Genomic DNA, 18,858 nt, shown 5'->3' on the forward strand with positions numbered 1-18,858 from the left:
TCCAAGAACTCCGCCAGGCTGGAATATATAAGTATGCAGTTTCTATTGCTGTTTAGAGTAGCATAGTCGACTGCACTATTCTATACAGATACATCCAGCAAAAAACAGTATACCGTGCAGTATATACAGTTGCAAGAAAAAGTATGTGAACCCCCTTGGAATGATATGGATTTCTGCACAAATTAGTCACAAAATGTGATCTGATCTTCATCTAAGTCACAACAATAGACAATCACAGTCTGCTTAAACTAATAACACACAAATAATTAAATGTTACCATGTTTTTATTGAACACACCATGTAAACATTCACAGTGCAGGTGGAAAAAGTATGTGAACCCCTAGACTAATGATATCTCCAAGAGCGAGTGTCAGCCAACTGGAGTCCAATCAATGAGATGAGATTGGAGGTGTTGGTTACAGCTGCCCTGCCCTATAAAAAACACACACCAGTTCTGGGTTTGTTTTTTACAAGAAGCATTGCCTGATGTGAATGGTGCCTCACACAAAAGAGCTCTCAGAAGACCTACGATTAAGAATTGTTGACTTGCATAAAGCTGGAAAGGGTTATAAAAGTATCTCCAAAAGCCTTGCTGTTCATCAGTCCACGGTAAGACAAATTGTCTATAAATGGAGAAAGTTCAGCACCGCTGCTACTCTCTCTAGGAGTGGCTGTCCTGTAAAGATGACTGCAAGAGCACAGCGCAGACTGCTCAATGAGGTGAAGAAGAATCCTAGAGTGTCAGCTAAAGACTTACAAAAGTCTCTGGCATATGCTAACATCCCTGTTAGCGAATCTACGATACGTAAAACACTAAACAAGAATGGATTTCATGGGAGGATACTACAGAGGAAGCCACTGCTGTCCAAAAAAACATTGCTGCATGTTTACAGTTTGCACAAGAGCACCTGGATGTTCCACAGCAGTACTGGCAAAATATTCTGTGGACAGATGAAACCAAAGTTGAGTTGTTTGGAAGAAACACACAACACTATGTGTGGAGAAAAAGAGGCACAGCACACCAACATCAAAATCTCATCCCAACTGTGAAGTATGGTGGTGGGGGCATCATGGTTTGGTGCTGCTTTGCTGCATCAGGGCCTGGACGGATTGCTATCATCGAAAGAAAAATGAATTCCCAAGTTTATCAAGACATTTTTCAGGAGAACTTAAGGCCATCTGTCCACCAGCTGAAGCCCAACAGAAGATGGGTGTTGCAACAGGACAACGACCCAAAGCATAGAAGTAAATCAACAACAGAATGGCTTAAACAGAAGAAAATACGCCTTCTGGAGTGGCCCAGTCAGAGTCCTGACCTCAACCCGATTGAGATGCTGTGGCATGACCTCAAGAAAGCAATTCACACCAGACATCCCAAGAATATTGCTGAACTGAAACAGTTTTGTAAAGAGGAATGGTCAAGAATTACTCCTGACCGTTGTGCACGTCTGATCTGCAACTACAGGAAACGTTTGGTTGAAGTTATTGCTGCCAAAGGAGGTTCAACCAGTTATTAAATCCAAGGGTTCACATACTTTTTCCACCGTGCAATGTGAACGTTTACATGGTGTGTTCAATAAAAACATGGTAACATTTAATTCTTTGTGTGTTAGGCTTCATTCACATCACCGTTCTGCCTTTCCGTTCTCCTGCTCCGTTTAGGAGCAGGAGAACGGAAAGGACGGAAAAGGCACATAACTGACGCCAAACTGAGTCAAACGGAGCTTAAGGATCCCATAGACTATAATGGGGTCCGTTATGTTTCCGCTCAGAAGATGATTTTTAAGCGGAGACAAAAGTTGTGCATGCAGGACTTTTGTCTCCGCTTAAAAATCATCTTCTGAGCAGAAACATAACGGACCCCATTATAATCTTGACTCAGTTTGGCGTCAGTTATGTGCCTTTTCCCTCCTTTGCATTCTCCTGCTCCTAAACTGAGCAGGAGAACGGAAAGGCAGAACGGTGATGTGAACGTAGCCTTATTAGTTTAAGCAGACTGGACTGTGATTGTCTATTGTTGTGACTTAGATGAAGATCAGATCACATTTTATGACCAATTTGTGCAGAAATCCATATCATTCCAAAAGGTTCACATACTTTTTCTTGCAACTGTATATATATATTTCTTTTAGGCTACATGCACACGGCCGTTGTTTTGGTCCGCATCCGAGCCGCAGTTTTTGCGGCTTGAATGCGGACCCATTCACTTCAATCCATTGCTCCGTTCTGTGGTCCGTAAAAAAAAAATATAACCTGTCCTATTCTTGTCCGGACAAAAATAGGCAGTTATTTTAATGGCTGTCCGTGCTGAACAGACGCCATCCGTGTTTTGCGGATCCACAATTTGCCAACTGCAAAACACACAACTGTCGTGTGCTGTCCGCATCTGTTGCTCCGTTCCGTGGTCCGCAAAAATAATATAACCTGTCCTATTCTTGTCCGTTTTGAGGACAAGAATAGGCAGTTATATCAATGGCTGTCCGTGCCATTCCGCAAATTGCGGAATGCACACGGACGCCATCCGTGTTTTGCGGACCGCAAAACACACAACGGTCGTGTGCATATAGCTTTAGATGGGAGACAATGGACAGTATATGGAAGAATCATCTTGACTTATATGTCTGATGGACACTGGAAACGCAGCATGAAGACATCCTAACCTAATTTTAATTTTCATACAGGTTTTTGTTTCCATAACCAAAACCACAAGATGTATAAGTGTCTGGAACTTTACCCATGAAGTTTACATTACCTTTAGGTCATACACATTAGATAGCTGTCGGCACCTGCTTGACGTCCTGAACGTGGAGAAAGCTGCTGCCAGACTCTTACAGCATGCCAACAGCTTATCTCCTTGAGAACTAAAGGATGGAGCAGTCGAAATCCAACTGCCCGATCCTTATCTCCCCCCAGCATATGCCGGACCCCGTACACATTAGATGGCTGGCTGGTCCAAGCTTAATTGCCGTGTTCGGCCACAATTTATCTCATGTGTATGGCCAGCTTCAAATACAGTTAGCGGATAACGTAATAATACAGCATTGACATTCATGTCTCACCACCTGCAGAGTTTGCCACTGAAAAGGTGCAATATACCAGACCATAGGCTGCTACTATAGCATACGAATGCAGTTTAGTGCTAATTACATTCTATTCCAGACAGTATTATTAATGTAACCTTCCTGTCAATCATGTCTTTACAGGACCTTCCACAGCAATATCAAAGGATGAAGCTGATTCTGCTGGCTCTAGTTTTCTCCTTCTTAGGGGTGAGCAGCAATGTCTCTGCTCTGAGGTCTCGTACAAAACGTGAGCTGTCTCCAGGGCTGCACACCCTTGGCATAAGAGATGCAGCGGGTTCATATTGCCAACAGAGAGATTCTTGTTGCCCAGGCAGAGATGACGCCTGCACTGTGCCATACTTGGATACTATCTGCTACTGTGATCTCTTCTGCAACAGAACTGTGTCAGATTGCTGTCCTGACTTCTGGGGCTTCTGCTTGGGTATTAGCCCCCCAGTAAACTACGACAGAGGTGAGTGACACATCCAGGAATATCGTTCAGTGTGAAAACAAATAGAATTTGGATATATGTGTTTAAAATGGTGGACTATAAATCATTGAGAGGGGGATTATAGCTCACATTATAATTCTGAGATACTGATCATTTTAAAACCCACATTCACTGCTAAGGGGCCTAAAAGTGTCATGACACATTACTAGGAGAAGCTATGACACGTGGAGGCCATCCTCTGGGATTGCCACCGATCACAAGAATGAAGGGACTAGGATGCCTTTGGCTTCTTCACTAGCCAGTGGCACCGATAAATGAATATGCTGCTTGCATTTCACACACCAATTGGGTCAATGCCTGAACAAGAGCCGCTCAAAACTGAAATCTTTATTAACTACTTAAAATACAATTCATCTGGAGAATGCCCTATATTTCCATAACAGGCACATGAAACCGATCTTCCAGGGTGTAGACCCCTTTTTGGGTGGGAAGGGATTATTATGGAAGGGAAGGTGGAGGAGATGGAGATACACCTGGTGGTGTTCACTCGTGTGTATCCACTAAGCTCAGTACCTCGCACACAGGTATAGCCTGCAGCTATTAGGTCATCAGCTGTCCCCGCTCAATACATATGTCAGCTGATCAATGTTATTATTGAGTTACTTGGGCCAATTCACAGCCAGTAAGGATCGGAAGCTGAAAGTTAAATTAATTACACATTGTGGGGATTCGTTCTGGTAGACAGGACAAGCGGACGCAGTATAGAGGCAAAGACCAGTTTGTAACTCAAAAACTTCAGTGTTTTATTCACACTTATGGCAACAAAACAGTACGACAGTCCATTGGCAGTTATGGTGTTTGTTCACACCTAGACAGTTCATACAGCAACACAGTCACCTGTTATCCTGGGTGTTAGTTCACACCCGATCGGCATTGCTCAGGAAAGAGAAGACCTCCCAAGCACACGGCTCAGATCTCAATCCAGCGATTGCCAGAGCTCCACTGTCAAAAAGAGAGGTAATTACCACCAGCTGACACTGCTGGCTAGGTTTTTTATATAGGCCAGTCAAGACCCGGCCTGGAACATGGGGAGTAGTCACCCACCCAGCACCTTGACTACTCCTAGTAAGAGCTGTCCCGGATCAGCTATCACAGCTATATTAAATAGCAAGGTGTCAAACAGCAACTGCTGCTGACACATGAAAACTGGCTCTTACTCCACCGAGTCCAGGAACCTCGGTGACACATACCTACCATCAATGACGGACCCTTGCGCCTTCCTACAACATTTAAAGGGATTGTACGGTTTCATGATATTGATGATCTAGCCTGACGATAAGTCATCAATATCAACGGCTGGACAATCCCTTTAAGCCATATCCCTGTGGCAGGCTAGACACAGTGGAATTCTCTAAAACTAGATGAGCCAAATTGCACCAAAATGCTCTAATTTGCACTAAATTTTGAAGCAATTTATGACAACATCTAGGTGCACTCTCTTAATAAATGTGAACCATTTCGTCACACCATAATTAGTAATTCACACAAAAATGCTGGATTCCCATTACTAGAGGGAAATGCATTGTGCGAGATTACATATCTGTAAGTCCGCATACATGTATGTATAGGAATGAAGGGAACAATATGAAACAGTGAAGCAGTGATATTACTCAACTTTTTACATTGAAATAATGAGATTGTAAGAAAAAGGGTGATGTGCCCGCTATTGTAATACATCTTAAAGACAGTTCTTCACGATTATGAATTCTTGAGCTAGGCATGTACACGCATGTATGCTGAAGAGCTGACCAGAGCTAAGAATGATGATATTAATGGACAAGGTGTCCCCTGTCTGCACTTGCATTCCTCTTTGAATTGTTATTTGTTGAGTATGTACCTGTCAAATGTCTTAGGCCAATGCATTTAGGCCCCTGCAATGCTGACCGACCAGGGCTAATTAATCATCCTGTGCCTGGACACTGAGTATAGGGATGGGAATGTAAAATACCATGCAAGTTAGAGGGTACGCCAAGATGTAACAATTGATGACCTATCACTGTCCCTAAGATAGGTCATCAGGATCAGAGGGACCCCCCACATGCCTGCCAATCTGCTATTGATGACCTATACTAGGCATAGGTCATGAATTGTTGAAAAAAACCTCTTTAAGGCCTTATTGAACTCATTAGAGTTTAATGCCAAGAAGCGGGTACAAAAACTCCTCAGGATAGGTCATCAATATCATACCGGCGGGGATCTGACACCTGGCACCTGTATAGGCAGATGCACATGACATCTCACTGCGCGTGCTGTCTCTTCATACAGCTGATCCGACACCCGAAACCCCCGCCGATCTGATATTGAAGACCTGTTCTGAGGATAGGTCATCAATATTAAAAGCCCGGAGAACCTCTTTAAAGGGGATTTCTGGCTTTATGTAAATGACTCTTACTCAATATAGTATAGTGAAAATGTATGCAACTGTCAAACTACTTTATGTTTCAATTACTCATCAGTTTCTAATCCATTCACTATATTTGCTGCTAGAAATATATATTATTGTACTGCAACTGTTGTGTCTTCACACTAACTGTACTCCATCAGTACTTGGTACAGACAAGGCGTGGCACTCTTGTCTAATATTATGGTGGTGCTTGTTGTGCTGGCTTCCCAGCCAGAATCATATAATGACAGAAAAAACAACAGCACTCTAATGAAAAAATTCTGTTCAGCCTTTTTTATTTCAGGGCAACTCCACAAAATGTGATGTTTCGGTCGTAAGACCTTTATCAAACACTGTGTGACAATAAAACAAAAATAATATATAATTCCACAAGTAGTATATACCCAATATGAACATATTTTATCGAGACCTTACATACATAGTACAAGACATTAGTTGATATTACGGAGATTTAAACTAGATATCGTGCACTGACAGAGATCCGACAACGTCTTATATCTGTTAGACCAACATTCAGGATAAATATTGAGGTATATGGTGATACACTCTACCATCTCTAAAGTGAAAGCAACAACAGCTACTTTAATTATAACAGCATCTGTGCCAGAGCGCATAATGGACTGAAAAGACGAACATGAGAGTTTCAAATGCATAAACAAAAGTAAGAAAAAAATTAAATAAAGTGAAATAAACCGGAACCGAGTGCCCCCATAATGCCAAAACATTTACCAAGTTGCCATTAAGGAGATGTCTGGAGACTAGATGAAGCTATGTACAGGGAGTGCAGAATTATTAGGCAAGTTGTATTTTTGAGGATTAATTTTATTATTGAACAACAACCATGTTCTCAATGAACCCAAAAAACTCATTAATATCAAAGCTGAATATTTTTGGAAGTAGTTTTTAGTTTGTTTTTAGTTTTAGCTATTTTAGGGGGATATCTGTGTGTGCAGGTGACTATTACTGTGCATAATTATTAGGCAACTTAACAAAAAACAAATATATACCCATTTCAATTATTTATTTTTACCAGTGAAACCAATATAACATCTCAACATTCACAAATATACATTTCTGACATTCAAAAACAAAACAAAAACAAATCAGTGACCAATATAGCCACCTTTCTTTGCAAGGACACTCAAAAGCCTGCCACCCATGGATTCTGTCAGTGTTATGATCTGTTCACCATCAACATTGCGTGCAGCAGCAACCACAGCCTCCCAGACACTGTTCAGAGAGGTGTACTGTTTTCCCTCCTTGTAAATCTCACATTTGATGATGGACCACAGGTTCTGAATGGGGTTCAGATCAGGTGAACAAGGAGGCCATGTCATTAGATTTTCTTCTTTTATACCCTTTCTTGCCAGCCACGATGTGGAGTACTTGGACGCGTGTGATGGAGCATTGTCCTGCATGAAAATCATGTTTTTCTTGAAGGATGCAGACTTCTTCCTGTACCACTGCTTGAAGAAGGTGTCTTCCAGAAACTGGCAGTAGGACTGGGAGTTGAGCTTGACTCCATCCTCAACCCGAAAAGGCCCCACAAGCTCATCTTTGATGATACCAGCCCAAACCAGTACTCCACCTCCACCTTGCTGGCGTCTGAGTCGGACTGGAGCTCTCTGCCCTTTACCAATCCAGCCACGGGCCCATCCATCTGGCCCATCAAGACTCACTCTCATTTCATCAGTCCATAAAACCTTAGAAAAATCAGTCTTGAGATATTTCTTGGCCCAGTCTTGACGTTTCAGCTTGTGTGTCTTGTTCAGTGGTGGTCGTCTTTCAGCCTTTCTTACCTTGGCCATGTCTCTGAGTATTGCACACCTTGTGCTTTTGGGCACTCCAGTGATGTTGCAGCTCTGAAATATGGCCAAACTGGTGGCAAGTGGCATCTTGGCAGCTGCACGCTTGACTTTTCTCAGTTCATGGGCAGTTATTTTGCGCCTTGGTTTTTCCACACGCTTCTTGCGACCCTGTTGACTATTTTGAATGAAACGCTTGATTGTTCGATGATCACGCTTCAGAAGCTTTGCAATTTTAAGAGTGCTGCATCCCTCTGCAAGATATCTTACTATTTTTGACTTTTCTGAGCCTGTCAAGTCCTTCTTTTGACCCATTTTGCCAAAGGAAAGGAAGTTGCCTAATAATTATGCACAACTGATATAGGGTGTTGATGTCATTAGACCACACCCCTTCTCATTACAGAGATGCACATCACCTAATATGCTTAATTGGTAGTAGGCTTTCGAGCCTATACAGCTTGGAGTAAGACAACATGCATAAAGAGGATGATGTGGTCAAAATACTCATTTGCCTAATAATTCTGCACTCCCTGTAGAGCTATATGGTGTATCCACACCCATGTGATTGCTTCATAGTGAAAAAGAATGGCACTGTTTAAATAGTGTGGGCCTAAAAGAGTATGGCCGGAAACCGGAAGTGCGTGTGCGCTCCAAGCTGGAATGCACACGCTCCTCCGTATACTAGAACTAAAATTGTTGGCTAAAATATGGACATTTGCTAATGTACTCGACTATTAGGGTGTGAGTCTAAAGGAGAGAAATCTAGATAGAGGGGACATAAGGATAATACTACATCCCCGGTTGCGCTTAAGTCTGGAGCGCAACTGGAAGTAAAGCATAATGGCCGGAAGGAGCCGATGCGTTCCAGCTTGGAGCGCATCGGATCGTGGAACTAAAGCTTACTTAAAACGGAGTCAGAGGGAGGAGTGACTGGTTATCTTAAGACTTAGCAGGCGTATATTTATAAAAGAAAAAATAGGTAAATTGACTAAAGGAATGTCATACTAGTAAGTTCCTGGTTGCGTTTCGGACTGGAATGCAACCGGAAGTCCGTTACTTATCCGAAAATGACCGATGCGTTCCAGCTTGGAGCGCATCGGATCGCAGGACTGTACTTCCTCCACCTGTGACAGAGGAAGGAGTGGCTAGTAATATTATATAAAATAGAAGAAGTAGAAGTAGTGCTAGTTTTATCACTAACTCGTGTAATAGGAAATACAATGATGTTCAAGCTATTATCCAATAGCTATAAGATAGAAGATGAAAAAGAAAAGAAAACAAAGGGAAATCAGATGTCACAGAGTGTCTGGACAGACAAGACCCTTATTGGCTATGACCAACAACAAAAGAAAGAAATAAGTAAGAAAAGTGTATAAAAAATGTGAAAGAAAAATGTGTTTAAGGCCTCTTTCACACTTGCGTTGTCCGGATCCGGCGTGTACTCCACTTGCCGGAATTACACGCCAGATCCGGAAAAACGCAAGTGTACTGAAAGCATTTGAAGACGGATCCGTCTTCAAAATGCGTTCAGTGTTACTATGGCAGCCAGGACGCTCTTAAAGTCCTGGTTGCCATAGTAGGAGCGGGGGAGCGGTATACTTACAGTCCGCGCGGCTCCCGGGGCGCTCCAGAATGACGTCAGAGCGCCCCATGCGCATGGATGACGTGCCATGCAATCACGTGATCCATGCGCTTTGGGCGCCCTGACGTCACTCTGGAGCGCCCCGGGAGCCGCACGGACGGTAAGTATGCTGCTCCCCGCTACACTTTACCATGGCTGCCAGGACTTTAGCGTCCCGGCAGCGATGGTAACCATTCAGAAAAAGATAAACGTCGGATCCGGCAATGCGCCGAAACGACGTTTAGCTTAAGGCCGGATCCGGATCAATGCCTTTCAATGGGCATTAATTCCGGATACGGCCTTGCGGCAAGTCTTCAGGATTTTTGACTGGAGCAAAAAGCGCAGCATGCTGCGGTATTTTCTCCGGCCAAAAAACGTTCCGTTCCGGAACTGAAGACATCCTGATGCATCCTGAACGGATTTCACTCCATTCAGAATGCATTAGGATAAAACTGATCAGGATTCTTCCGGCATAGAGCCCCGACGACGGAACTCTATGCCGGAAGAAAAGAACGCAGGTGTGAAAGAGCCCTAAAATGACCAGCACCCAATAAAGGATACAGAGAGAAAGTGGCAAACATGGTGGGGCTCCGGTTCTCAATGCATCTGAAAAAAATGGAGACAAATAGTTAGTAATCTGTAATTATATACCAATATAGTCACTCTCAAATTAAATAAAAGTCTGGAACAAAGGGACTCAATAGGGACTATGAACTGTCTTTAATTTGAGAAAAAAAAATACGGAACGGAACAGCTGGCCCCTAATAGAACAGTACTATCCTTGTCCGTAATGCAGACAATAATGGGACATGTTCTATTTTTTGGCGGAACGGAAATACGGACATACGGAAATGGAATGCACACGGAGTACCTTCCGTTATTTTTGCGGACCCATTAAAATGACTGGTTCTGTATACGGTCCACAAAAAAAAGAGAACGGACACGGAAATACGTTTGTGTGCATGAGCCCTAAGGCAGATTAAGGCTACATGCACACGACCGTATGTGTTTTGCGGTCAGCATAACATATTCTCACCCTTTTATTAATATCGTCATGGAAACTTTAAAAAGGTTGTGAAAATGAAATTCTATCGTAGATTAAATGGGCACCAGATTGCTATGCATGCAGGTGGCAATGATAGATATTTCGTTTGACTGGAATACTATGGATTCAGTGCCACAATCTGACATCAAGTTAGGTGAAAGGAATGTAAACCAAAGAAGTTTGATTTCTAAGTATCAAAAATCTTTAGTCATTAATTGTGATCTTTATTTTTTTTTGCATACACAGCTTATGTAGGGTAATAGTTCTCTAGAAGTAGTAAAGCCAATTACCTTGTCTAAAGTTTTAAAATGCTTGGTAAGCGGAATACAAAACTAATTAGCATTTTGGATACATGTGCAGGTTTTAGAAAGAACACAGCATAAATTCCTGATCACGCTTTACCTTTCATATTCCGTTACATATAAAGGTGTATTCCAGGACAAGCGTTCATAGAAAATAACAATAAATGTGTAATTTACCTTTCTAATTCTTCCTGTGTTTCTCAAGTTCACTTAACCCTTTCACCCCTGGAGTCTTTTTTTTTTTTTTTTGCGTTTTCGTTTCGCGCTCCTTGCCTTCCCAGAGCCATAACTTTTTTATGGGACAAGTTCTACTTTCCAACGCCACCATTTAATATTGCATATGATGTAGTGGGAAGCGGGAAGAAAATTCCAAATGTGGTGAAATTGCAAAAAAAAAGGGTAAATATTTTTGGTGAATCCTTGCTTGTTTTATAAAAAAGATTTGATGGCATTGTTTGAAAAAAAGGCTAAGTTTACTGGAATGAAACGTAATGTACATTTCCATCTATCGCTCGTTAAATACAAATTTTAAACAAGCTATACGTGTGTGTATATATATATATATATATATATATATATAATATCTTTTAATCAGAGTATTTCAAAGCTAGATCCTACATTCCCTGAAATTTGGAAATTTGTAGGTCAAAAGCCCAGGAGAGGCAAGAATGATAGTGTAGGTCCCGTCTGTTAGAAGCCACCTTGTCGCTGGTAGATGGGCCTGACATTATTAATATTATTGTTATTATGCCATTCATTCCATGGCGCTGTACATATGATAAGGGATTTACATACATAATACAGACAACTGCACTAAGCATGAACAAGACAAATTACAGACCGGTAAAGGAGAGAGGGCCCTGTCCGTGAGGGCTTACAATCTACGAGGTATGGTGGAAGGACACAGTAGGTGAGGGTAAAGGTAGTCATGGCGGTATAGCAGCAGCAGGGTCACTATAGGTTGTAGGCTTGTCTGAAGAGGTGGATTTTCAGGTTTTGAAGGATTTCAATGTAGGTGAGAGTCTGATATGTTGGGGTAGTGAGTTCCAGAGTATGGGGGATGCACGGGAGAAATCCTGGAGGCGATTGTGGGAAGAAATGATGAGAGGAGAAAGGGAGGTCTTGTCAGTATCAGAGCTATGTGTGGGGATGTATCAGGAAAGTAGCTCAGAGATGTACGGAGGGGACAGGTTGTGGACGGCCTTGTATGTATTTGTTAGGTTACTTTCACACTAGCTGCAGGACGGATCCGACAGGCTGTTCACCCTGTCGGATCTGTCCTACCACTATTTCGCCGTGCCGCCGCTTTGTCCCCATTGACTATAATGGGGACGCGGCGGAGCTCCGGCGCAGCATGGCAGTGCACGGCGAGAGGCCACTCGACTAAAAAGTCGGACATGCAGTACTTTTAGTCCGGCGGCCTTTCGCCGTGCACTGCCGTGCTGCGCCAGAGATCCGTCCTGCCTCTAGTGTGAAAGTACCATTAGTATTTTGAACTAAATTAGCTGGGCAATGGGGAGCCAATGAAGGGATTGGCAGAGGAGAAACAGGGTGAGAGGTGGATTAGTCGGGCAGCAGAGTTGAGGATAGATTGGAAGGCCACATACGAGGATGTTACAGTAGTCTAGGCAGGAGATGATGAGGGCATATTACATATTACAAAGAGCTTCTAATCTTTACATAGTAAGTATAGCAGTAATGCAATGGGACCGCATAAAAAACGGAAGGTACTCCGTATGCCTTCCGTTTCCGTATTTCCGTTTTGTTCAAAGATAGAACATGTCCTATTATTGTCCGCATTACGGACAAGGATAGTACTGTTCTATTAGCGGCCAGCTGTTCCGTTCCGCAAAATACGGAATGCAAACGGACGTCATCTGTATTTTTTGCGGACTGCAAAATACATACGGTCGTGTACATGAGCCCTTATGCAGTATATCTATCTATCTATCTACATTGCTTGTTAACACCCATTGTAAAAATGGCTGTGCTTTTCATTACAGTGAAATAAACAGTATGTCGGCATATACTACTTGAACTTGGTGCACCAAATAGGCCACTTGTGGAATACCTCAAGCCTATTATACCTTATGGGAATATAAAATAATATTCATAATTATTTGAGACAGTGTAAAAAATTACCAAAAATATTTTCAACAAAAAAAACTTTTTATTCAATAGAAGTCCCCAGAAGCAACGAAACATATACCATACATATTTGGTTTCTATACAACTAGTATAATACAACATGGTGACCAGCTTAAAGAAGCAGAGAAGTCTTAAGCTAGTTTCACACTTCCGTTCATAGTTCTGGCAGAACACAGCCCGCCAGAGCTCATTGGATGTTACCCGAATGCCTGCCGACCGCATTGATTTTAATGGGGTCCGGCAGAGATTTGGCCGCTACCTTAAATATGGCAGGATTCAGCTGAACAAAACTGCTGCCTGCATTATAGTCAATGGGGGTTGGTGGGCATTCCGGCATCATCCAGAGAGCCCTGGCAGGCTCTGCTCTGCCGGAACTACGAACAGAAGTGTGAAAGAAACCTAAAATTGTTAATGTAGTCATAAAATAAAAAACTATGGATGAATGAGGAGACATTGCAGTCATGAAGGGCTTGGTTCTAAGGGGTTAAATCACTGTAACTGTTTGATAAAGAAAATGTACAAATCTGTCATCAAACCAGTTTCCAACACGGATATTTTCTTTAAGTAAAAGTGTGCTGTCAGCCACATAACAGGATACAATATCAGGAAAGGTTAATTATAACCCTGCCCAAACTACGGTATATACATATATTCTATACTGCCGGCCAGGATATTACAAACATTACCTGAAATCCAGAGCTTTCTGCTCTTTCCTTGAGAATCTGGAAGGAGATGTTTGAAAGAAACTGATGTTGATAAGCAGACAAATCAATAATGTAAAACCTTGGCATCACACCATTACTGTTCAGAAAGAGGAAAAGGTTCATCTCATCCCAAAGATTGATCCAGAGGGGAAAAAGAGTGATTTTCCCAGGGCAGAGGTGTTAGGCTACTTTCTCACTAGCGTTTTTGCTGGATCTGGCAGGGTTTAGCAAAAACGCTTTTGTTACTGATAATACAACTGTCTGCATCCGTTATGAACGGATCCGGTTGTATTATCTGTAACATAGCCAAAGCGGATCCATCATGAACTCCATTGAAAGTCACGGGGGACGGATCAGTTTTCTATTGTGACAGAGAAAACGGATCCGTCCCTATTGACTCGCATTGCGGGTCATGACAGATCCATCTTGCTCCGCATCCCATGACGGAAAGAAAACTGTGGCATGCTGCGATTTGCTCTCCGGTATGAGAACGCAACCAAACGGAACGGAATGCATTTTGGAGCATTCCGTTCTGTTCAGTTACATTTTGTCCCCATTGACAATGAATGAGGACAAAACAGAAGCGTTTTTTTCCGGTATTGAGCCCCTATGACGGATCTCAATACCGGAAAATATTAACGCTAGTGTGAAAGTAGCCTTACTTTTCAATATTGAACTAGTAAGGACCATCTGTATAATTTCCTCTAGTAAGACCCCCTAAGACAAATTTGTGGCCCCCTTCCGTTTGCAGTTGTCTGTTCAGCAAGGCCTAGGGTCAAGGGTGGTAAGGGCGTTCATGGTACAGTCTGAGTGGTCAGGGGTATCGCTAAAGTCTGAGAACACCTGGGAAGCTCAGAGTTCCTCTTGACATGGGGTGGGATTTGTTTCCGGTCAGCATTTTCTTTAGCTTTGCATAAAATGTCTGCATTATTAGTATCCTACTTTAACCCCGCTGAAAATAATTAGACTCATATAGCAGAGCATACATTTAAATTATAGGCATATAGTGATCAAATAACTCTCCACTTTGATGTACTATTGCCATAAGTATTAATTAAGGATCAGTCCTCAGAACCTATGTATACCGCCACCTGCTGTTTGTTTTTCTTCTTATTTATTTGTCCTGCTCACTGAGATGGCCGCACATGCTCAGTTTCATCCTTCAACTGCCTCCTGAGCTGTGATAGGGAGAGAGCTGCAGCAGAAAAGACACGCCTCCTGAGCTGTGATAGGGAGATAGCTGGAGTAGAAAGGACACGCATCCTGAGCTGTGATAGGGAGATAGCTGGAGTAGAAAGGACACGCATCCTGAGCTGTGATAGGGAGATAGCTGCAGCAGAAAGGACACGCATCCTGAGCTGTGATAGGGAGATAGCTGCAGCAGAAAGGACACGCCTCCTGAGCTGTGATAGGGAGAACTGAGACACACACCCTGAGCTGCAGCAGAAAAGACACACACCCTGAGCTGTGATAGGGTGAACATGGACACGCCTCCTGAGCTGTGATAGGGAGAGCTGAGACACGCCTCCTGAGCTGCAGCAGTAAAGACACTCCCCTTGTGCTGTTAGCTTGATATAAATCTAGCAGAGCAATGAATGGGGATATCTCAGGGTCCATGTGAGGTACAGGGCTGGTTCTAGCTTTGGTAAAAAGAGATTGTCATGTACTGTAATATATCTGATTATCATTTTTTACATTAGTCATGGGATAACCCCTTTAATCTGGTCAGCGCACCCTGCTTTAGATTCAGGGCATTACCATGTGATGTCACATAGCTGCTTCTTTTATGATTTGCTGAATCTTGCCCTTCATTTTTATTAAATATGTCTAAGTATAAATTTGATTTAATTTCAGATAATGTGAATGTGATTTGTGTAATTCTACTTCTCTCTAATTCTTAATGACTGTGTTCAGTGGAATTAACACTGCCTCTTTTCTTTCAGTATGTATCAAGCATGGCAAGAACTATCCAAATGGAGCAACTTATCAAGAAAATTGCAATAGATGGTAAGCAGAATATACCTGGCGTTATCATGACTGGATGAAAAACTATCCTTATACACATTGAAGCACAATGCAAGCCCATATTTGAGGTCTGTGATCTACAAAATGTTATTATTTCAAAAATACCAGTAAGGGGATAGATCTGACATAAGTAAGTCAGTTATTAAGCAGTGGAAGAACAGCGTAGAGAACAGTGAATACTTGAGCAGAACACGAGCGTAGGAGTCTATCAAGAGACTTCGGATTCCATGGAGACTTTCGGTCAGATGCCAGTTGAGGTAAGATTGCAAACATCACCATATTTGGTGTAATCCAAATGCCATCCGAGAATGCATCTATTGTGAGAATTACATTTTCACATTGACTTTTGAATGCTTGTGGAGGTAGAACGCAGTTGTTTCCCTGCAAGACAATGATCTCCTGAAGCGAGTGGTATGTGTGTGAACGTTCCCAAGAAGCTATTGGGTGGATACTTTCGCCAGTTAGGGTTTTCTGGGCTTTTCTTATCCTGAAGCATAGGACGTTCTTCTTATTACCTTCTTAGAGCACCTAATGAGCACCTCGACATGTAAGCATCAGTGCTTATGTGTGTACAGTACATGGCTCACCATTCTGTCACTGTCTGTTCAATGTTGTGGACACCTATAGACTGCACATGCAGTGTGTCCCCGGTGTCGCCTTGTCATAAACTGTTCTGAGCAAATCAAGGACAGTGAGAGAAAGAGGCCCATGTACTGACCTGCGTGCTGCTGCATCCTATCTTTCAGTCTCCCAGCCACTCCTTTAGCAGTTTGATGGACACGCAAGAGAGCAACATAAAATGAGACATTGGTGCATGCGCACTATTGCTTAGGGTCTTAGCCAGACCGAGGACCATTCTGCTGCGCATGCCCCAATGATGATGACTGTGCCTGTCCATCATGCGAGTGCTGTGTGATGAGATAACAGCAAACACACAGTAGAACTTGGAGTCTTGGCTGTGCCAAGAACCATTCTGCACACGCGCCGATGATGATGCCTGGCCCTGTCCATCAGACTGCAAAGGCAAGAACACTTCTCATGTAAGCAATACATATGTGAACTTGGGCTTAGTTTACTAGAGGTGCTGCTGCTGACATGTGCTAACCTGACAGGTATGTGCTTAGACTCAAGACTGTAATTGCTGCCAAAAGATGCTTCTAATCAATACTGATATAAAGGGATCAACATCTTGCCACCAGTGGTGATGACTGAACATGTACAAATTTGATGTAAAATGATTTTTACAATCATTGTATCTGTGGAACTAAAAATAATCAGTCCTGATTTGGATGGAAATCTGCTCCATCTGTCAGAACTCGTAGGGTAGAGACAAATGGAGATGCATTTTTACTGCACAACGGTGTGATTTTAAAATGATTGGTAACAGCAGCAAATGCTACATGTGTCCATTCACATGGTGCAGTCATGTCACCTTTTTTATGAAAAAACGCAAACATGCTACGTGAATGGACCCTAAGGGTTCACACTTGGTAAATATGTGCAGTTGTCCTACAAGCCCCATTGAGATTAAAGGGACAGACCCAGAAATTCTTCAGTGAATCTGCTGTGTACATCAACCGTGTCCAATACCACAGCATTAAATTCCTTCTTCACTTCTACCTCACACTGTGTCACCTAGTTTACAAGTGCTTTCTATGGGATATTTGCCTCTCCCCCAGATAATTTTCTCCAGAGACAGAGATCTAATTTGATTAGGAATTCTGGCAAGCTGACAGCGGAGAAAACTCACAACAATGTTCTTTCTGAAATTAAAACAAGAAAAGATATTTAATCAGAGCTGCATGCCTTTTCACCCATAACTATATGGTATGTCATCCCTGCCAGCTATACAGAGTAAAGCGGCTGCATGACAATCCATCCAGTCAACATTTACTGGAGAATTCTGGTCCAAAAATGGTCATTGAAGCCCCTGTGCCACATTTACTGACACATAAATGCACAAAGTGTGAGAAAACGCCAGGACTGACCCTAAACATGTCAGTATTTCTGTTGATCAGTCTGTTGCACACAGCACTTGGCCAGTGTGCACATGGTGCCATATGGTTGTTTCCTCTACGGTACATTTTCTCACCAAAGTAAGGCTCTACTTAAGCCATGTTGGAGATTTACATTTAGCAGTCACTTCTGAAGAGTGCTGCCAAATGTAGGACATACACGTATACAGTAACACATGTGCAGCGAGGAGCCGGTGCAGAGGATGGGAATGGTAGTGGCCCTGATGAGATGATGTGTCATAGTGTACTCCCTCAGGCTGGTACTCCTTGGGGATTGATGAAGTGAAAGGGTGGTAGAAGGAATCAGGCCAGAAGTAGAAGAATAAAAGTCTCTCTTTAGTGCAAACAGAAGTTGTAGTAGATCAAGCAGTAGTTGATGAGGTATGGTGGCTGGCAAAAGAGGAGATAATGACACCTCTAGTATGCCATCGTGCTGATGTCTTTTTCCCGAACTCTGACTAACAGCTGAAAGCTGGCACATGTGGCTATAGGTATCTACTCTGTAATGCAGACTTTGAGTTGGTCTGGATGTAATCTAGGTAATGGGTGTCTGTGCTGTAGTCCCTCACCTGCAACAGGGTCTGTAAACCAGTGGTTGCTGATCACTCTGCTGACTGTTAACCCTGTAGCTTTTCTGATATCTGGAGTTTTGGCATTCTTGCAATCTCTCTGGAGTAGTGGTCTCAAAGATGAGCTGGATCTAAAGCTGGTTCCTTAGACCCTTGGAGCAGGAGCAATAGGTTGGGTTTATTCACTCCTCACCCGTCTAGGTAAGACTCCGCTCCTGGCAGGAAGTAGGACCAGCCCACTCTTACCAAGAGAGGAGAAATGGGTTGGTATGTCCCATTCCTAATGCCAGTCACACCCCATCTGTTGGTGTACAGTGTAAGCAGGAATATAGCAAAACATAACATACTAAAGAATTTGCAGATACCCCCGGTAATGGGTACTGCACATGTCTGCCATTTACTATTGAAAAGGAATGTATTTTGTGCAGTATCCTTTTTACTAGATCTCCTTGTATTGAAGTGCAGTCAACTGTGCTTTTATATCCATATACTGGCAACAAGATGCCAAAATGTATGACAAGAAGATAATTTTGGGCAAATGTTGAGCTTATGATATTCTGTGGGCATATCTGTATATGCAATATGTCAGTAAGTAGTCCCTAGCTATATTCCAAATGCTGTGGTGTGAACAGAGCTTAGGTGCGGCA

General features: G+C 42.6%; 1 protein-coding gene across 1 annotated transcript in view; it reads left to right on the top strand.

The window, feature by feature from the left end:
- TINAGL1 (tubulointerstitial nephritis antigen like 1) overlaps window positions 1-18,858 on the top strand; it is a 52,300-nt gene that overhangs the window by 13,495 nt on the left and 19,947 nt on the right. Inside the window, exons 2-3 of the mRNA XM_040424532.1 lie at window positions 3,204-3,534; window positions 15,546-15,609. Coding sequence (XP_040280466.1) covers window positions 3,228-3,534; window positions 15,546-15,609 — 371 coding nt within the window. The 5' untranslated portion in view covers window positions 3,204-3,227. The remainder of the gene's footprint in view (window positions 1-3,203; window positions 3,535-15,545; window positions 15,610-18,858) is intronic.

The sequence above is a fragment of the Bufo bufo genome, chromosome 3 (assembly GCF_905171765.1).
Source record: "Bufo bufo chromosome 3, aBufBuf1.1, whole genome shotgun sequence".
Lineage (NCBI taxonomy): Eukaryota > Metazoa > Chordata > Amphibia > Anura > Bufonidae > Bufo > Bufo bufo.